At 40.5% G+C, this 20,428-nt stretch overlaps 9 protein-coding genes across 9 annotated transcripts; 1 reads left to right on the top strand and 8 right to left on the bottom strand. All coding sequences in view use genetic code 12, as the record gives it.

Moving 5' to 3' along the window:
• Positions 1 to 117: 117 nt before the first annotated feature.
• On the bottom strand, positions 118 to 1,686 carry CP52L (Cytochrome P450 52A12 (Alkane hydroxylase 1) (Alkane-inducible p450alk 1) (DH-ALK2); the record flags this gene model as incomplete). Its single annotated transcript, XM_001383599.1, has 1 exon — positions 118 to 1,686. The coding sequence occupies one exon, from the start codon at positions 1,684 to 1,686 to the stop codon at positions 118 to 120; it is 1,569 nt and encodes a 522-aa protein (XP_001383636.2).
• Positions 1,687 to 2,322: 636 nt separating this feature from the next.
• DIP5.2 (dicarboxylic amino acid permease) lies at positions 2,323 to 3,921 on the bottom strand (the record flags this gene model as incomplete). The annotated part of the gene is made up of 1 exon (XM_001383598.1): positions 2,323 to 3,921. The coding sequence occupies one exon, from the start codon at positions 3,919 to 3,921 to the stop codon at positions 2,323 to 2,325; it is 1,599 nt and encodes a 532-aa protein (XP_001383635.2).
• A 2,442-nt stretch (positions 3,922 to 6,363) lies between these two features.
• On the bottom strand, positions 6,364 to 6,834 carry RPI1 (Ribose-5-phosphate isomerase B (Phosphoriboisomerase B) (LACB) (RPIB); the record flags this gene model as incomplete). Its single annotated transcript, XM_001383597.1, has 1 exon — positions 6,364 to 6,834. The coding sequence occupies one exon, from the start codon at positions 6,832 to 6,834 to the stop codon at positions 6,364 to 6,366; it is 471 nt and encodes a 156-aa protein (XP_001383634.1).
• A 664-nt stretch (positions 6,835 to 7,498) lies between these two features.
• On the top strand, positions 7,499 to 9,292 carry DAK1.1 (dihydroxyacetone kinase isoenzyme I; the record flags this gene model as incomplete). The annotated part of the gene is made up of 1 exon (XM_001383923.1): positions 7,499 to 9,292. The coding sequence occupies one exon, from the start codon at positions 7,499 to 7,501 to the stop codon at positions 9,290 to 9,292; it is 1,794 nt and encodes a 597-aa protein (XP_001383960.2).
• Positions 9,293 to 9,593: 301 nt separating this feature from the next.
• On the bottom strand, positions 9,594 to 10,355 carry SPS23 (Glucose 1-dehydrogenase peroxisomal 2,4- dienoyl-CoA reductase; the record flags this gene model as incomplete). Its single annotated transcript, XM_001383596.1, has 1 exon — positions 9,594 to 10,355. One exon carries the CDS (start codon positions 10,353 to 10,355, stop codon positions 9,594 to 9,596), a length of 762 nt encoding a protein of 253 aa, XP_001383633.1.
• Positions 10,356 to 11,466: 1,111 nt separating this feature from the next.
• CTA4.2 (zinc finger transcription factor) lies at positions 11,467 to 13,764 on the bottom strand (the record flags this gene model as incomplete). The annotated part of the gene is made up of 1 exon (XM_001383595.1): positions 11,467 to 13,764. The coding sequence occupies one exon, from the start codon at positions 13,762 to 13,764 to the stop codon at positions 11,467 to 11,469; it is 2,298 nt and encodes a 765-aa protein (XP_001383632.2).
• Positions 13,765 to 14,552: 788 nt separating this feature from the next.
• Positions 14,553 to 15,140, bottom strand: SYS1 (Integral membrane protein; the record flags this gene model as incomplete). The annotated part of the gene is made up of 1 exon (XM_001383594.1): positions 14,553 to 15,140. A coding segment is annotated over one exon (588 nt), but the record flags the coding sequence as incomplete, so codon positions are not given.
• A 247-nt stretch (positions 15,141 to 15,387) lies between these two features.
• DRS1 (nucleolar DEAD-box protein required for synthesis of 60S ribosomal subunits) lies at positions 15,388 to 17,403 on the bottom strand (the record flags this gene model as incomplete). Its single annotated transcript, XM_001383593.1, has 1 exon — positions 15,388 to 17,403. A coding segment is annotated over one exon (2,016 nt), but the record flags the coding sequence as incomplete, so codon positions are not given.
• A 554-nt stretch (positions 17,404 to 17,957) lies between these two features.
• Positions 17,958 to 19,655, bottom strand: ELM3 (conserved hypothetical protein; the record flags this gene model as incomplete). Its single annotated transcript, XM_001383592.1, has 2 exons — positions 17,958 to 18,479; positions 18,549 to 19,655. 2 exons carry the CDS (start codon positions 19,653 to 19,655, stop codon positions 17,958 to 17,960), a joined length of 1,629 nt encoding a protein of 542 aa, XP_001383629.2.
• Between the last annotated feature and the right edge of the window lie 773 nt (positions 19,656 to 20,428).

The following is a 20,428-nucleotide window of genomic DNA, read 5'->3' as shown; positions in this document are numbered from 1 at the left end:
AAACTTAGGGAAATTAACAAGATGGTTTCTTAATGAAAGAAAGACTGAGCAAGGGTTGGATTGAGCTACATGATTATATATACGAAATTGTTATACTTAAAAAACTATTAGATTCCCTCAATACAAGGAAATAAGAAGCCCATCTTGGAGACACATAGTCAATTGTGAAGCTTTTCTGGGAGGATATTCTATCGTTGGATCGGAGCTGATATTAGGGAACATTTGAATCAATCTCGTTACTACATAAGATGCTTCAGTTAATGCAAACTGTTGTCCTAAGCAAATACGTGGTCCACCATTGAAAGGAAGATACGCCCAGCCGAGCTTTCTGGACGAGGGCTCAAACCATCTTTCAGGTCTAAAGACTTCGGCATCTTCACCGTAATGTGTTTTACTTCTGTGGGTCGTATAGACACTATAGACAACTTTCTGACCCTTTCTTACCAACATAGGTTCGGTGCCTGTTGGTCCCCCGCCCCTTGGTAGCGTTGTATTCCTTACAGCAATCCTACCATTATTGGGGACAGATGGATACATCCTCAAAGTTTCGTTAAGAACGGCTTTCAAGTACTCACACCTCTTTAAAGATTCAAAAGTGATTTCATCTATTCTCGAGTTTTCACCAGACCCAAACGCAGAGTAGATTTCATCCTTCAACTTCGCCCAAATATGTGGTTGACGAGCCAATTCAAAGAAAGCGAAAGACAACAAACCAGCAGTCGTATCTCTACCAGCCAACAAGATATTCAATAACTGATCTCTCAAAATCTGTGGATTTCTGGTTTGTTTGACCAATTCATACAAGAAGGTATAACCGCTCTTAGATTTTTTATCTAATTCTGCTGTTGATGTCCGCAAAGCAAGGTTGACATAGTAATCTGTGAATCTGTGAACAACATCGCAAGAATTCCGTAATTCTTCCGTATTGTATAGGAAGTACATTTTGTTCATCATCGATCTCGTAGCAATTTGGGTCTGGGCTAAGTTAAACGCTTCTGCAAACCGGTCTTTTCCTTCAACTTCCACATCAGCTCGCGCCATCCCAATTGATGCATCTCTTAATGATTCGACTGATTCGCCGAACAAGAATTCTGTAGCACAATCGAGAGTTAACCTGAAAAACAATTCTTGCATTTCGAACGACTTTCCTTCTGATTTTCGAATATGTTTTGCCAACACTTGAATATGTGGCTCTAACGACTGAACATGTGCAATCTGCTCCTTGGCAAATTGTGGTCTCAACATGGCTCTGGAATGTTTCCATCCTTCACCATCTAAAGTAAAGATACCATCTCCCAACAACGGATATAACTGAGCATGTCTAATGCCCAAACTAAAGTCATTGAATTGAGTAGCCAAAATGGCCTTGAGATTGGCAGGATCTCTTGTTGCAATGACGGTTTGTGAAAACACTCTCAGCGTAAACGTTTCTATTTCAGGATGTTCCATTTCGTAGTATCTATTCTTCACAACATCCGATAGCGTTCCGTCCAGCTTCGCCTTCAACAACGTCCTCAAAAGTCTGATACCAAGGAAGCCTCCTCTTTCATTGTTGATACAAGGAGAAGCTCCAAACTTCTTGTACAATATTTGTTCGTGAATCCAGTTGAAAATGTGGTAGACCAATACTGCAAGAACGTATACTTGCCAACACAGCAAGTACTGGACGATTGTTTCGACTGTCATATCTCTCAAGATCTAATTGCACAATGCTTCTGAATCCTATTCTCTCTACGAGTCGAATAATCCAAACTCAAACCAGCACCTTTTGTCGTTACAATGAGAATTCCAGCCCCTTTCTATACTCTCAGGGCCATTAGTACTGGAACGGACTTAAAATAGTTTTGCGGGGACATTCATTTTTAGTGTAGAAATGTCTTACTTCTCCGCACAAGCGTGTACTATAAGTCACATTGTCGATTGTATATTTTGTAGCTTGCCGTATTTCCGCGCTTCACGATGCAACGAGCGCAATTCTAAGAGAAAGACACAGCAAGACTACAGCAATACTTGATTCAATAATACGACTACTAAAGGACATAGACGTATGATATGATACAGAATTTTTGGAATTATATGATTCTGCCACTGGTTCTCACAGTAATTACCCGAGAAGTCTAGAATCATTGCAAATATTGTTCACGTTGGTTATGCTAGTAGACTTTGCTTGCTACTAAATTTTGAACTTGATCTCTTTACGCCGTATATCGAGAGACTATCTGTTCTTTTATTACATTCAGAATATGTATTCACTAGCAAAGGTACCACTACAAATGACACCCACAATTCAATACATTCACATCACTTGTGCTACAAAGTAACCTAGTTCCACAATAATGTCAAGAGCCTCCATCCACGAAGCGGTTCTTCAAGAGGTTCGGGATTCCTTTGAACGTCCATGAATAAGGAATTCAAATCAACATCTTCCGGTCTCAAGTATTTTGTTTTCTTAAAGAATTTCCAGAACAAGAATAATACCAAAGTCAAAGGAATCACAAAGTAAGAAGAGAAAAACGAAGCAATGGCGAAGTGACCATGGACAAAGTTAGTGAAGCCACCAGTTAGCAACAAAATCAATGAAATTACACCCGACACATATCCAGAGTATTGTCCTCCTGGAAATGTGTGTGGTAAATCTGCTCTCGTATACCCTTGGGCCCACATTGCTCTATGCATGGAAACATGGTTCAAGCCGATCAAAATCCATCCTAGAAGTAAATTAGATGATGTTAGGTTTTGGAACCAATTAAAGACATTAGCAGCTGATTCTGAAACAGACATGAATGCAAGTGGCATGAACAAGGTGACAAGAAGCAAAGCATTCAAAGGAATTCCCCTTTTCGTTGTTTTCAAGAAAATCTTGGGAGCTTGTCCCTTCACAGCCATAGCAAATAAACATCTAGTTCCCTGGACTACGTTGTTATTTCCTGCGGAGAAGGCAGATGTCAATACAACGGCGTTGACAATATGGGGCAATGCAGGGATACCTGCATTTTTGATGGCCACCACAAATGGTGATGACTTGGCGTTGCCACTTCCAGATGTGATATTCTTATCTTCTGGAGAAACAATCAAAGTCAAACTGAATGCAGCTAATATCATTAGTATGGTAACTCTGAAGAAGATTCTTTTGCAGGCTTTGAACACTGACCTCCGTGGATAACGGACCTCGCTGGCCAAAGTTGGAACAGATTGAACACCTCCGTATGAGTATACAACGGAACTCAATGATTTCCAGAACGCAGCAAATCGTCCTAAACTGCCAGTCGTCAAGAATGGTAAAAATGCATCAGGATCCCTCCAGTATCTGAATCCTATTGCTTCGTGGTTGGGTCCACCACCAGATGTTATTATAATAGAGACAATAATTAAACCCAAAAGCAAGGACAACTTTAGAATAGCGAAGAAAAATTCTATTTCACCATACACCCTCATCGAGTATGCGTTACTTGCAAACAGAAGTACAATGATGATGGAGATCCAGGCAGCACCATTGATGTCAGTCCAGTAGGAGACAATTACCGCAGCTGCTGAAATTTCTCCCGGCATACTTGCGCCCCACCACAATATCCAACCATAGGCAAAACCCATAGCTGGGTCAACGAAGTGCTCTAAATGACGAACAACTGCAGAAGATGTAGGCATAAGAGCAGCTACTTCTGCAATAGCAATTTGGTTGATGCCAACAACTACTGCCACCAAGGCGTAAGCCAAGAAACAACCACCTGCCCCAGTGAGAGAGTAAACTGTGCCCGAACTCAAGAAAATTCCTGTCCCAAATACACCACAGATGGCAATCATTTGTAGATGTCTGGATCTAAGGTCTTGTGACAAACGATTTCTATCTTCCTTGAATATAGGATTTTCGTCGTCAACCTCTTCGACTGTGATATGTTCGCCACCTTTTTTGAAGTTGACCATCCCCTCTAAATCATCATCTGTGATTGAATTGGTTTTGACTTCTCCCAAGTCGTTGTTCTTTGAACTGCCCTTTTGGAAGGCTCTCACGAAGTTTTCCATTATGAACGATTAAGTTTGAGGTCAGTAGATTATCTACATCCTAAGCTAAATTTTGAAGTGACATTATTCTTTTTATAAAAGGTAAGATAAAGATCCTAAAGGCTCACATTTTTGCTTATCTATAGCATTTGCGCCCCTGACATCGTTATTGATGTATCTTTCGTTATCTTGGAGCCGTAGATGATTTGTAATCCACACTTGATAAAAAGACAGGAATTGACTTCCGGTTATGGTGTTCCTGAACGGGGGTGTTCCTGAACGGGGGTGTTCCTGAACGGGGGTGTTCTTATAATGAACGTGAAATCAAGAAGTCACCAAGTTTGTTGCAAATTTTCTCATCAGATACTGTCATCTTATCTTGGCCTGCATTGCAAACGAAAGATAAGAAAAATTACCACAAAATACTCGGAAAAATTATACAAGTTCCAGAACATTACACAACACAATTTTAGCTAGTTCCTAAGGAAATACTAAGAACCGTAGAATAAACGTCGTATTATAGTGTATATTATCATTCCAACTTGTGGTTGAAACTCTTGAGCTTTGTAAAGCATAGCTATAGACGTAGAAAAAAGAAAACGCTCTTACGGAATCGTTGAAACACTTCGCAGAATTTAAAGTATTTTCGTTATCTTTTTCCCTTATTCTTGAAGTAGTGTGGCTAAAATCATACAGTAGTATGGTACCAATAAACAATGGCAGTCTAATCTCTGAAGTTCACGAGCCGCGTTGCCCAAATCTAATAAAGTTGAAACTGCGCTTGCATTGTCCCGAAGGTGATTTGAGAACAACCCAATAATCCTCTTTACTCACATACCAGCTATTTCAACTACCAGCTATTTCACGTTGGGATAATCAATGACAATAACACTAAAAGTCAACATCTTCTAGATCTTCCTATTTCTAGTAGTTTCTATAATCCTTGCGGTTGAAGACACTCACTGTAAATACGAGACTACACTTCGGGATTCTAATTATAAAATCAAGGAGACGAATACTATTAGTTGTCTTGCAAACTAATCCAAAATTATAGATAGTACACGATGTGTTGAAGAAATGGCCTGATTCTATTTATGCATAGTACCATATATCACATTATTAGATAATCAGTAGATGGTATTCGACAGGAGATGTACTTGTAGACGATTCAAAATTCTAGCTAGAGACAGCAGGTGATCCATTCTACAATTGATAAGCAGTAATGACTGAGATTCTAGTTGGAGGTTCACCTCTGGTATCAATACATACGTAAATTTCAAATAAATTTTGCAGTATCGATATAAACTGTTCAATGCTTTACGAATCCTAAGCAAAATGAGAAAATGTCAAACCTTTCATATTTTCTTCCAGTTTAAGTATTTAAGCATATACCCAGTTTGTTGGAAATCAAGTACTTTTGTTGTTGTACCCCTGAAAACGACCTACACTTTCTAAATTTTATTGCGAACTCGAGCGGTTCCGGGCGAGTTGATTGTAGCCTTAAATGCACCAATAATTCCAGATTGGGTCCACAAAAATATCACACGGGTAATTGCAAACGACTTACTTTTCGTGTTCCACTTGTAAGTGGAATATGCTTTAGATTTCGATAAGGAAAGATAAGGAGAATGTGTCTTTCACTTTAGTTACGATTTGCTCATATCCTTAATCTCAGCTTAAACATAATCAATTTTCAGGACTATTCTCCCAAAGGAATGCTTCATACAACTTCTGTAGTTGTCTTTCTGCTGATAATCTACGATGCAGAAGATTTCAATACATTTCTTACTATTCTGTCTAAATGTGTACAATTTCTGCTATCCACTATTGAACTGTTATTGTCCACAACCATCAAACTCTTGGTTTATTTAAAGCTTTTTTTGGGGCTTATTTCGTAGTTTGGCTGTTTCATTGCCTAAGAACATCGACGAGGGGCACCAGAAGTCCTTCTTGCATGTCATCCGTGTGCAGGATGATTTATGACAAATCCTGCATGTCATACGTGGGGCACTCAGAGTTTTTAGCCTCTCCCTACCCCACAAAAAAAATCTTATCGTATGCACCTCCCCCAGATTTCAGAAAATCTAGTGCAAGAAAATTGGTACTGGCAACTGACACCTTCAATGGTACATACGTAGAAGATGAAGGGGGAAATACTTGCAAGCCTGTATATTGAACACTTACTAGACTTGTACAAACATTATCCTCAAGGAAGTAGGCTGTTTATGACATCATTTGGATGGTTCTACAAAATTCTATTGCTGTAGGATTATTATAACAGAATTGTGTACTATTCATCATTCTATATGTACCGACAGTATTGAAGCAAGTTAGTTGGTTTAGATTCTATTAGATTTTCCACTATTAACAGATGGATTCATATCTTTTGAGAACAGCTACTTTTGAGGCAGAGGCGCTGGATTCATCGAAATTGTAAGTCAACCATTCTGCCACTAATCTTCTAGCCAATTCAATACCTATCACTCTTTGACCCATACACAAGACATGACAATTGTTAGAAAGGATACTTCTTTCGACACTGAAGCTGTCATGTGCAGTTACAGCTCTAATACCAGCAACCTTGTTTGCACTGATTGCTACCCCTAAACCAGTACCACAGATCAATAAGGCTCTGTCAGCCTTTCCATCTCTGATTAATTCACCAGCCTTGATACCAACATGAGGGTACGCGAGATGATCACCTTTAGTATTAATACCAATGTCTATAACTTCAGATACCAAGTCATTCTTTTCAAGGTCTTGCTGGAGCTTTTGCTTATATTCGAAACCTGCTTCATCGCAACCAATGACAATTCTGAGCCCAGCAGTAGTCATGTTGGTTTGGGTATAAGATACTAAGTCAACCTAGTTAAGGAGAATGAGGGATGAACTTTGCAACGAACGGATTCCAGCCAATTATAAGAATTTTGGAAGTATTTCTATTATTACTAACTCACTAAACATTCAGTGCAGAAAAGCAGAACCCCTCATCGGGGGGCGTCACAGAGGAGCGGGGCAAAGTGGAGGACCACGCACTTCACTATTTACAACAATTGCACATTCAATCACAATTCCAATCTTACTACAAAGCATAACTCCGAAAATTATCTCGTAATATGTACTGCCTTCGAAAGCCAAACTAAGCAAAATAGTATGGTGTGCACCAGGGTTCTGCAAAAAAAAAAAAAAAAGTAAATGCATATATTACCCCACTTGAGTATTTGCCCCGCTACCCCGCCCCCGCTCAGGGTGGATTTTGGGGTTGGACAACTTCAGAAGTTGGATAGTACCGATATTTCTCCCTCAGCTCCATGAATTCTAGCTCTCCGCCCCCTCATTTGATGCAGAAAGCGGGACGAGACTACAAATCCAAAGTGAAAGTTTAGAATCCAATGGCACTGACGACGCGATTTATAAACTATTTACATTTTCCAGAGATTTAAGTCGCAATGGGGATTTTTTATTAGCTTTGGTCTATTACTTTATAGCAGAATTCAACATGTCCAAGCACTTCTTACCAAACAATGTTGCTCAATTGGTGCCAAACTGCCTTAAGGGCTTGCTTTTGGAGAATGACAACTTGTCTCTTTTGGAAAAAGAGAAGGTCATCTTCAACAACCAATATGACCCTAGGAAGGTGTCCTTGATCAGTGGTGGTGGTTCGGGTCACGAGCCAGGTTGGTCTGGTTTTGTCGGTGCTGGAATGCTTACTGCTGCTGCCCAAGGTGATGTTTTCGCATCTCCAAACGACAAGAACATTGTTTGCGCGGAGAAGGCTACCCACTCAGAAGCTGGTACCATTTTCATCATCACTAATTACACTGGGGACAATCTTTACTTCGGTATGGCATCACAGGAGTTGATTTCTAGATACGGTGAAGATAAGATCAAACTATTGAGAGTCACTGACGATGTCGCTGTTGGCAGAACTAAGGGTGCTTTGGTTGGTCGTCGTACTTTGGCTGGCTGTGCTTTGGTCACTAAGATCATGGGTGCTGCTTCCGAAAGAGGCTACAACATCGACGATGTATACGAAGTTGGTACAAACGTCAATGCCCAAATCGCTTCCATAAACGCAGGGTTGGACCACGTACACATTCCGGGTCATTCTTCCGAGGAAGACTATGGTAAGCTCGATGCGAACCAGATTGAAATCGGTTTAGGTATTCATAATGAACCAGGTGTTCGCAAGGTCGACCAAATACCATCCAACGAAGAGTTGATTCCAAAGTTGTTGAGCTACATCTTCGATACTGAAGACCCAGAGAGAGGTTTCTTCAACTACGAACAAGGTGACGAAGTTGTCCTCTTGTTTAACAATCTTGGTGGTATTTCAGTCATTGAGGAAAAGTCCTTGTTATTCACCGTTGCCGACGTCCTTGAATCCAAGTACGGTATCTTACCATCTAGGGTCTACTCAGGTCCTTTTATCACATCCTTGAATGCTCCAATCTTCACCATCACATTGTTCAACGTCACCAAGGCTGCCACTGCCAAGTTTGACAGAGACCTTTTGTTCAAATTACTCGACGACCCAACTATTGCTAACGGTTGGTCTCACTCCCACTACTCTACCCCAGGTAGAAGCACCTACAAGAACAGAGTCGTCACCTCATTCGAAGGTTATCCAGAGTCTGCTGAGACCACTACATCCAAGAATGACGTCAAAGTTGAGCAATCTCTTCTTAACCAGATTGTAGAAACCGCTGCTAAGAATGTCATTGAGAGAGAACCTGATATCACCTTCTGGGATACAAAGATGGGCGACGGAGATTGCGGTAAGACCTTGGAAACTGGCGCCAACGCGGTTCTCGATGCTCTTAAACGTGGCGATTTCGAAGGTGGTTCTGCCTTAAATGCTTTCAAGGTTATCTTGAAGATCATCAGAGACGACATGGGTGGTACTTTGGGTGCTATTCTATTCATCTTCATGAAGGCTTTCGTCAACAAGTTCGAGCAATTAGTTGAAAGTGGTATAGTCGTAGACAGCAGCACCTATGCCGAAGCATTGAACCACGGTGTTTCTACTCTTTGTCAATTTACCAAGGCCAGGCAGGGTCACAGAACCGTTATGGATGTTTTGATTCCATTTGTAGCTGCATTCTACGCTTCCAAAGATATCCTGACTGCAGTCCAAGTCGCAGAAGAATCCGCTGAAAACACAAGAAAGCTTGCTCCAAAGTTGGGGCGTGCTACCTATGTTGGTATTGATGAACAAACGGTTTTTCCACCAGACCCTGGTGCTTTTGGTGTTTATGAAATTATCCGTGCCCTAAAATTGATCAATTTTTAATAGACAGTTTTGCAGTTTTTTAATGCATAAAATAAATCATTTTGTCATTTGCCTAACTAAGATTTAAAGTGCGAACTATTTATGTAAATTGATTACTAGCCGAATATAAATGGTTAAGTACTTGATCCACAGTTTGATCTAGATAGCAATGTCTATATATGAAATTATGGGCTACATAGTCAATTCATTGTCTTGGAAATAAAATTTAGTATTCTTCTATAACATTCTATACCATGCTATATCCATTCTTTTTATTAACTTATGATTTTATACATGTTGAAATAAATCTATATGAATGCGCTTATTGTGCAGTGTAAGCACCGTCAACTAACAAGGAGGCACCGTTAACATACGATGCTTCGTCAGACAACAAGAATAGGACAGCAGAAGCAACTTCTTCTGGCTCACCTAATCTACCAATTGGATGCAAGGAGACCAAAGCGTCATATTGGTCTTGTGGTAAGATGTCCAATAATGGAGTCTTGATGTAGGCTGGGTCGACAGCGTTGACTCTGATACCCTTTCTACCGTATTCAACTGCCAAAGATTTGGTCAAAAGCTTTACACCAGCCTTAGATGCACAGTAGTGGGCCATACCCAAGTTGGCAATGTTAGAGAGCATAGAGGAGGTGTTTACAATAGAACCCTTCTTGTCGTTCTCCAACCAGTACTTGATAGCGAGCTTGTCCAAAGCGAAGACAGAATTCAAGTTGACATCAAGAACTTTCTTCCACAAGTCGAAGGACATTTCGTGAGCGTAGGAGTGCTTATTGATACCAGCGTTGGCGAAAACATGATGCAAGTCACCAAAGGTCTTGACAGCAAAGTCAATCATGGCCTGGTTTTGGTCATAGTTGGTGACATCGATTTGGAAGTGGACAACATCCTTCTTGCCAGTCTTAGCGATGATACCTTCTACGATTGGCTTGGCAGCCTCAGCGTCTTGAATATCACCGATGATAACTTTAGCGCCAGCGTCAAGCAACTTGATGGTAGCAGCAAGACCAATACCGGAAAGACCGCCGGTGACGATAACAACCTTGTCAGTGAAGTTGAAAGCCATTATGAATGTGATTCAGATGTATAACGTGATTTAAGTTTAAAATACTATAGAAGACAAACAATTTTTACGTCATCATCACCAGCAAATGCCTTGAATTTATACATTTGGTTTCAACAAACTTCCCCACCAACACGACCGTAGAACACCTGCCCCACCAAAGTAGCTCAGCAAGCAAACAAAAAAAAAGTCATGGCCACTCGATCCGGTGATGTGGAGCACTACCAAGTTACCGAGAATTCAAATCAAGACTACCAGAGTAATTGCGCCGAAATTCACAAGCATGATGAAAATAAGCTAATACAGAAACATACTTATCCGTACCACTCAAGGCGATCATCAATGACTATCCAATAGGAGAAATGGGGGCATTTCCGATCTGCTGGTTATAAGCTAACTGTGGAGGCCGTTCACGCTAACTTCTTCTGAGAGGGTTAGTTGCAAACGACAGACATCTGGGGCGGCCCCACTCTCCATTATTTTTGTTGTATGAGGGGTAAGGTATTGCCTATCCTTGGATAATATCCCCATCTGATCTGCAACTGGAAGGTAAATGGGCCGTTCGCGTTTACTTTTTCAAAAGGGTCCATTGCAAACGACCGACATCTGGGGCGGCCCCACTCTCCCTCACTTTTGTTGTATGAGGGGTAATGCATTGGCAAAAATGCCCATCTGACCAGGCATAGGCACCATATTCCTTGTTAGTGGGGCACTCAGTGCATTCGCTCTAGATGTCCAACTCTGCTGTCTGATACCTTCCTTTGTCGAAAGCAATTAGGAAGTTGAATTTTTTTTCTCGTGGAACAGCAGTTAGAAGTCTGGCGGGAGTATTTCTGCATTTAACCTTGAGGCAAGCTGATTCGAACTATTACATTTAGAGATTCTGATACTTTCATTTATTATTAATTACATTGCTATGAAGTCTATTCTGGTATACCCAACTTTTCAATTCTTTGGCTGGTTAATGCGCGCTGAAACTGATGCCCCTCCTACTGAGCGTGGGGGAATGCCCCACTTCAGACCAACCTTCAGTTTGTGTAACAAAAATACCCCATGACATTGTTAGTCCCCCTTTTTGGAGTTAGGGATAATTGGCTAGCAATGCGGAGCACTCCTAGCCCTGTTCCACAAATGTCATCCCTTTGAAGATGTTGAAGTCATATTCAACGTTGTTTAGTTGTAGCTTATTAGGAATATTATTTCGACTAATCTTCAGATTGGACCCATTACTCATGCAACTAGAAACTTTGTACCACATTCTATCTGGTTCGGATCGATCATACGCTTCGAAGGGTGCTCTGTTTTTAGGTCCGTAAATGTAATCCAAGTTATCAATCGACGCAAATGGAATTGGAAGTGAAGGTTTCCAAGCTTTCTCTATTGCTAGAAGAGCTGATTGTAATGCCTTGTCTAAATCAGCAACTTGTTCCTTCAGAATTTTCAATTCTGCCTTTGATATCTCTAATTCTGTCAAATTTTGAAGTTTGTAGAGCTGTCCGTCAAAAATCTTCCTCAATGCAAATTCTAGTGCCTTTTTCACTCTCCACGTATAATGTACATAGATACTCAACGCAGACGCGTTGACAAGAAACAAATGAAGTATCTGCAATACTTTGATCTTTACCCCATGTAGACCTGATAGCTCCTGACCATTGCTCTTCAAAGTAATTTCGATTCGAATAAATGCTGAAACTAAGGTAATGATTAGTCTGTGACATGACAATTGGATAATCTGGGGAGTCAACATGAATGTCTCTTTCTTGAAGTGGTCTCCAAATGAACCAACCAATCTAAACATTGCTGGCAATATTTCATAAGATCCAATAATTAATACTTTCTTGAAGTAGAAAAATGCCGTTTCATACTGCTTAGTCCTCTCATAATACAGCTGTAGATAAGAAAAAATTGTTAAAAGAAAGAACTTGAGGTATAGAAAGAGAGCAAATCTAATTCCTTTATCTGTACTGGGATTCGTTTCAACAGAAAAAAAGGTATCAACTTGTCCAATTATTGAAGCAATAGTAGACTCTATTGCAGTTGCAAGAAAAACTATTCTCTCAATTTTATGATCGGTTTTCAAGCTCTGGATATCAACTAAAAGGTCATGCACTGGTCCATAAGTGAAGTCGAGAAATTCAAACGAACCAAGAACTTCCTTTTCCAACTTTGTATCCTGAATATTCTCATTTCCTTCAATATGAGTTGGTAGCCTTGTATTAAACACCATTTTTGTAGTCGAAGGATAATTGCCGTAGCTAATACTATCAAAATAATCATAAGAAACGAGGAAATGCCAAATCTTTCTCACGAGATTCTTGTACTTTTCATTCTTGCCGTATAGCTGAGGGAGCAAGTCTGGGTCAATGTGGAGCTTTAATGATAGTGCATGCTGAATCAACGAGGCATGAATGATTTGACTGCTTTTTCCTGTAGCACACTCTCCTTCCTCAGGCGAAACCCGCTCATAGATCTGGAGGAAGATATTGCATTGTAGAACCCACAACGAATTTCTAGACTGGAGATCATATTGCTTTAAACAACTTCTTGCTAATCGAATAAATTCAGGGCCTATAGTAGCCGACAGTACAAGCTCGTAGTCGGCTCTGTTTGCAACAGCTCCTAACCTATCACTGCCAGATATGTTCCAGAGACTGGACAAATAGCTTATTCTCACCATTATAAGTAATATACCAATGATGGCCCAGTCATTCTCGTCTGTTATTCGAGGTCCATTACCCATTCTCATTAGCCTTTTCCTAAATGCGCTTTCATCTAAAAATGGAAAACCGGGGTATAGTTCAGAGAAGAACTTTTCCACATGGGTTGCTATAATTACGGTATTTGGCAATACTGATCTGATGGCGAGTAGCAATTCCTCTTCGTTGTGTATTATCTTGTTCTCCAGGTCCGGGCCCACCGACCGTCTGTACAATTCGTCCAATTCAAGATTGAGAAGACCCTTGAAAATATCGTCTCTGTGGAAGTCGTCTACTACTACTTGTTCTACAAAGAGCTTGCTATTCAGAGGAAGGTTCTTCAAGTAGATCCTCATTCCCGGGTCCGATTTGTAGACATTAATCCACGAAAACACATTGTAATCTGGCTCTATCAAGTTGTTGCACAAGAGCTTGAAGAAGTTGATCTTGCCTCCAGGTATTCCGACAGGATTCTTGAGTCTCAAGAAGTCTCTTATATCATCTTCACCTTCTGGTTCTAGACTGGAAGCATTTTCGTTATCATATAAGATGGACGCTGGTCCTAGCACGGTAAGTGTCGGTGTGTTGTATTTACATGTTGAAGCTATTCCCAGCCTTACACAAGAAGAACAGGGCTTTCCTCTATCACACTTGCGTTTCTTATCTCTGCAATTGATACACAGATACGACTTTCTCTGTCTAGTTTTGGCTGTCATGGTGATGTTGGTGGGTTATAGCTGACTTGAGTTCCATATTCTGTTTAATAATCAGTGATTTATAATAGAAGATGTTCATCGCTTAGTATGGTGAATTTCATAAAAGTAAACCTCCCTTAAAAAAATAGCCTGTAGGAAATTTTATTTACCAAGTCTCACCGAGACCCCTCTTAAATAGATGCCGTAGTCGAGAGTTAAGTGAGCCTTTCCTCACTTCATACATTTTGGTGAAAAAAATGGCGCTACAGTTGCAAAAAGTATGAGCCATATCAAGGAATTGTGAATTCGAAGTGTACTATTCTCCTAAGAGTTACGCGAGCGAGGTCTTCACAAGCTCTTGAATTGAGTTGCCGGAGGAAGATTAAACCTTAGGTATACAGTTCACGCAAGATATATGCTGCAAGATGATTTGATAAATGAATGAGCGAAGTGTTTTGTTATGTTGGAGCTTCTAATTGCTACTTGCAGACTTATTTTACTAGTAGAGCAAGCCATGAGAACTCATTCATTGTTATCAAAGCTTTGGCTGGTGAAGGAGACTTCCTGGTAATAAAGGTGAAATAAAAATCACTCTTTGGTTCAATCACTTTAAGAGAGGTTTGCTTTGAAATTCACTTTTAACAAGTTCGGTGTTAACAAATAATAGATTCCACCAAAACCCGGATCTAAACTTTTAACCATCCGTACCGGGCAGATACACTTCTCGATGCAATTCTACAAGCAATAAAGACTATAACGATACAAGTCAATGTATATTATGCAAATGTATTAGCTAAAACCGTTTGAAATTATGTCAGTGACAGAGACAGTTCCGGCACCTTGGGGAGAACGTTCATCTCTATAGGAGCATTCGAGTCATGACGCACCTGACCTAATTCCTGTTGGTCAAGCATGTTGTCGAAGAAGGTAGTCCTCAACTCTTTCCAACGAGTCAGATATGTCGATAACGTCACCAAGATGACGGCACTCAATACTTGCAAGCACCACCACAAGATAGACGTGGGAAAATGACGCGAATACAACCACACCACAATCAAATTAATGATGTGTACAGTAATGGCGAAGTCCCAGGCCAATTTCGATCTGCCTACAATAATTGTAACGAACAACACACAAAGAAGAGAATCAAACAACCACATGGCAAAAAGAATCAAACCCATGGCGTTGTCCAGTGCCACCAATTCCCACAGGAAAATCCAGTCCATCTTAAAGTCGTACCCATTAAGAGACGCCACTAAGTAGAAAATCACTAATGCCGATATATAGTAGAAACATTGTAGAATGACTATCTGAAAGAGAAGTTTGGAAGGATTGGTGATATCGTTTGATTGGTAGTTTCCCAATATCCTCGTATATCCGTTGGAGAATATCATATTGAAGAATGAGGACCAGTTTGTGTATGTATATGGACTATAGAAAGCAGAGAATCATGAATTCACCTCATTTGATGTGTTTTTCAGTTAAGGTGCATTTTGGTGCGATTATAGTGGTCACGTGAATTTCTTGAATTGCTTGCAACTACTGTTCGTTACTACAGTTCTACTATGATATGGTCTGTTTTATATGGATCTATTTTACAGTGGCTACAATCTATCCGTCTATTTACTTTCTTCTCTTTCCGCCCTTAGATGACCCATTGCCTATTTTGGCCTTGGGGTTACGTTTCTGGTCTGTTATTCTGTCAACCTTAGTTTTCTTGTACGATCTTCCTCCATCATCCTTCTTCACTTCGATGGCCTTTCTCTTCTTCGAATTGACCTTCTTGCCGTGCTTGGTCAATTGTTGCATGACTTCAGTTTGGTGCTTCTTCTTGTCCTTTTCAGACTCAAACCAGGTTCTCTTTGGACGAGACTGGATCTCTTTTTCGTGCTTCATCATGTTGCTAGCCTTGGCCAACTGCATTTCTGCCTGAAGTATCTCCTTGGCTTGCTTTTCTTCGTCTAATACTTCTTCGATGATCTCTTGCTTAGACTCAACAATCTTATTCAATTGCTCGACATCGACCCAATCGATATTACGAGAAACTGCTTTACCTTTGACTTCTCCTCCTTCCAACGACTTTATAGCATCTTTAACAATATTTCTGTCCAGGGTAGATTCTCCTACAAACGATATGGATGTACCATCTCTACCAGCTCTTGCAGTTCTACCAACTCTATGCAAGTATACTTCGTGCGACTTTGGCATGTCGTAGTTGATGACAATTTCGATCTTCGGAATATCCAAACCTCTGGCAGCTAAATCGGTACAGATCAATACTGGAACAATCAACTTTTTGAAATCATTAACATTATTAAGACGTTGTTCCTGTGTCAAAGAACCATGCAATTCAGAAACCTTCATTCCCAACAAACCCAACACGATTCTTAACTTGTGGGCAGATTCCTTTCTCGAAACAAATACCACTATTCTACTCTGCTGTGCTGGATCTAATTTCTTCAACAATTGGAAAAGTAGGGCTGGCTTCAAATGGTCTCTTTTCCTAATACGAACGAATTCCTGGGTCAACTTGGTAGCAGCAGTTTTTGGTGGATCAATCATAATACGAACTGGTCTCTGAAGAGACAATTGGATTAAATCCTGAATCTTGGTATTCATAGTAGCCGAGAATAACAAGGTCTGTCTCTTGTTCTTCGGTATGAGGGACAAAATTTCTGTCAATTCGACCTGGAAACCTTCGTCAAGCATACGATCGGCTTCGTCAATGACCAACACTTCCAACGAATCGATCGAAAACGAGGGAGAATTTCTAATATGGTCAATTAATCTACCTGGAGTAGCAATAACTACATCTGGTCTGGACTTCAATTGTTGCTCTTGCTGTCTTAAGTTAAGACCACCAACAGCCAAACCAAAGTTCAAGTTGTTGACAAATTGTCCAATCTTCTTTCCAACATCACCGACTTGAATGGCAAGTTCTCTGGTAGGAGTCAACACAATTACTCTAGTAGATGCAACTTTGCTGGGCTTGTACAATAATCTTTCAATGATTGGGATCATGTATGCGGCAGTCTTACCGGAACCAGTGACGGCACCAGCAACGATATCTCTTCCCAATAATGCAATTGGAATCGAGGCAGATTGAATTGGAGATGGCTTGGTATAACCGAGTTGCGATAAACCCTTCAACACAGGTCTGGATAACTGCAATGTCTGGAACGTTGTGTGCACCTGTGATTTGGCCGATTTGGTTTCTTTTTCATCAGCATAGAATTCTGCCATAGCTTCAGCAGTATCCTCATCATTCTCTTCTTCGCCCTCTTCAGAGACCTCAACCTCGGTGTCCTTGTCGTCCTCACCATCTGACTTGTCATTTTCATCCTCTTCATCCTCTTCATCCTCTTCATCAATGACCTTCTCTTCTGCGCCCATTCCAAAACCATCCAAAGCGAGTTCTTCTTCACCTTCATCCTCATCTTCATTTTGGATATCTTCATCATTTTCTTCTTCTTCCTCATCTTCTACTTCCTCTTCCTTTTGAGCATCTGATCCAGCCAAACTGACTAAACCACCTTTTCTTCTCAAGATTCCATCCAAGTCAACTTCCTTGTTCGCAACCTCGTTTGCATTTCTGTCGACACTGAAGTCCCAACCGTCGAACTTAGAAGTAGTTTCAATCCCATCTAACGAGAAAATAAAATTTGGGTTAATGTCTTCATTCTTTTCTTCGTCTTCTTCTTTTTGTTGTGGCTGGGCTTTGGACTTTTTATTTTTCTTATTTTTCACTTTTTTCACTGAAATTTCGACTTCCGCTTCCGATTCTTCGGAATACACGATTTCATCACCATCACTATCGATGGTCAAGATTAAATCGTCCTTAGCTGCCATTTTTGACTTTTGTGAGGTTCTTGCTGCTAATTTCTTCTGAGTTCTATGAGATGAGTTTCTGAGATTTTTCACATCGCAGAAATAAATTTGTGATCCTGCAGATCATATTCTCCATCGCATTTCTATAATAGTAGTTAAGAATAAAGAATAAAGAATAAAGAAGAAACCGGAAATAAGGACTACTTTAACATTGGAATTAGACTCATAACATATGTCAAGCCAATATAAATCTCGCTATTGAATTGTTGCCTCTCCGACTGGTGTCGTCTTTTACTTGATCTGGTATCTGTGATGTCGTGTAATTATGTCGTCATCATGACAAGTTGCTGCGACATTTTGCAACTATTGATTTTAATATATATATCCTATCTATAGTGGAAATTGTCCGTAATAGCCGTCAACTCGTCCAAGTCATAGTACTCGTCATCCTCATCATCGTCAGTCGCGGACGGTTTGACGCTTTTATTTTCTAATGCAAGCAACTGGGTGTTTCTTCTTATGTCAATTAATAATTCTATCTGTCTTTGGGTGTCGTTTGACAATTGGCCAGGACTGAACATCCCCTTTAACATTTTAAGGCCATCTAGCCAAACGTACTTGTTGACTTCTGTGTCGGTATAGAAACTTAACAATTTCTTGTTGTTTTCTCCTAATAGCGTGATTCTCTCGTAGGAAATCGTCCCCTTGATGGAAATTAGCATACTGTTGTGTCTCTTTTCTTCTTCTCCTATGTGCTCACCGACCTTTGTAGAGCTGAATTCATGTATATCTCTTAGACGGATGGCTCTGCCTTCTAATTCTTCGTAGGATGGATTTAACGCAGGCTTTTCAAGGTATTCCTTATAGTAAATGGCTGTTCTGTTAGGTGCAAGGGTAAGGAAGTAATACTTGGGATATGCACCTTTCCTCAAGTTGGTATTTCGTAAAGTGCTTTCTCCATGAGCTTCGGTAAAGACCCAAGAACCCTTAAGCAACTGTATTACTCTTTGCTCCGACACAAAGTCTAACACTTCTGTAGCCAATACTTTGTTGAACTCGGTGAATTTGGGCTTCCATTGATTCATCTGCTGGTCCTTAATTCGCAATACTTGGGTACGTCTCATTTCTTCGCCAGTCTTAGATGAAGTTATATCAAGACAATCCTCCACGGACTTCAATTTCTTGGACATCTCGATTTCCAATGAGTCTATGTTTGAAAGGAGCAACTGGAAGATCTTATCAATGTCCAGTCCGTTGTCTAGTTGTGCCTTTGTTTCCTGCCACAAGATCAAGCAGTTGTTCATGGTGTAGTATATCATTAACTCCCAGCTCAACACAGAAGAATATATAAAGGGGTACTTGTCTTTTCTGTGAAATATGTCGATCCACATCTGGGTACATCTGTCCATGAACAAGAATAATGGAAAGGTCCTAGAATGGTTGCTCATCATCAACTCTTCATGGAACCTCTTTTTGAATGTGAAATTAGGGTCTTTCAAGAAGATCTTGAGGTTCATGGCCAACAATAACGAGAAATTTTCGATGACAAAATTACGCGGATTTTCGGTGAAGCCCGCTTTGATATATTCTTCGGTCGTAGCTGGTGTGCCGTACTCGTTTAACGACACTTCCAAGTAGATAAAGAGGTTGTTCAACATGACCTGGTGTGACTTAATGGACAAGTCGAATCTGGAGTTGTTCAAATATTCGTTCAAGTTGTAGTATGCGATCTTGAGATACTCGGTGGCATCTAAGATGGACTTGTCGTCAGTCTCAATGAGGTTGCCTACGGTGCTGAAAAAGGTGACATGCTTCATTCGACCCGCTAAAGTGATGATCCCATCATACTTGAACCTAAGTGCCTTGTTGATCAAGTCCGTGACCAACTTTATGGAGTTGTATGTAATCTTGCTGTCTTGGAGATAGAGCTTGTGAGTGACGATATCGATAACGTCCAAGTACTCGATCAACGACTCGAACACAGGCAAGTACTTATCGAGTGAGTCTTCCTTAGCTACAAAGATTCCTCCGGAAACAACGATTCCCGTGATCTTCAAGATGGCCTTGTATGTCTCCGACGACATGTTGGAGCTGATGATAGAGAAAAGGGTCGTGAACAACGTGCGGTCCATCACCGTCGAGAACTGACTGGAAACGGCTTCGGAGCCTAGTATGCAATCCAAGAGTTTAGCTAGAACCACAATAGAATTGACCTTTTCCTGTTTATCCTTGCCGAGTATGTTGGCTCGGAGGATAGCAGCATAGTTGAGCGAGGTCGGGGCATCGAGTTTGGCCTTGTTGACGGTGGCTAGAAAAGACAGTGTTAGTCATGTTGAAATTTCAGGTTTGTTTTTCACAAGTTGATCTTGCGAATTTTTCACTTTCCAGCAGGAAGTAGAACGTACTTTTGCTCAACAACTCGTTGAGCTTGTGGTTTATGCTTCGAGAAGAGTCAGTCATATCCAGCAGAGCAGAGTATAGAAAAAACTGGAGACAACGAGATGAAGTTGAAAGTGACAAGTAAACAAGAAGTAGTCAAAGACAATTAAATCAAATCAAATCACAATGGAAACAACCAAGACCTGTATGGGACACGTCAAACAATAATATAATAATGGCGGGTGGATTTCACCTGAACATTAAAAGCACGACCTGGGGACGAAAAAAGAGCGACAACCACAATCCCAAGCTGTGAAACAATTGAATCTTCAAAAGACAAAAACTGTGAAAACGTATAAAATAGTGGGTGTATAGTTGAAGTCAAGAGACTCTACAAGACCTTTGCTAAGTTCAAGACTATCAAAGGGAGCTAATGATCAAGAAAAGAAAGCACCTACAAATTCGATTCAACCGTATC

The sequence above is a fragment of the Scheffersomyces stipitis genome, chromosome 3, assembly GCF_000209165.1.
Source record: "Scheffersomyces stipitis CBS 6054 chromosome 3, complete sequence".
Taxonomy (NCBI): domain Eukaryota; kingdom Fungi; phylum Ascomycota; class Pichiomycetes; order Serinales; family Debaryomycetaceae; genus Scheffersomyces; species Scheffersomyces stipitis.
This window is presented reverse-complemented; position numbering and strand designations above follow the sequence as displayed.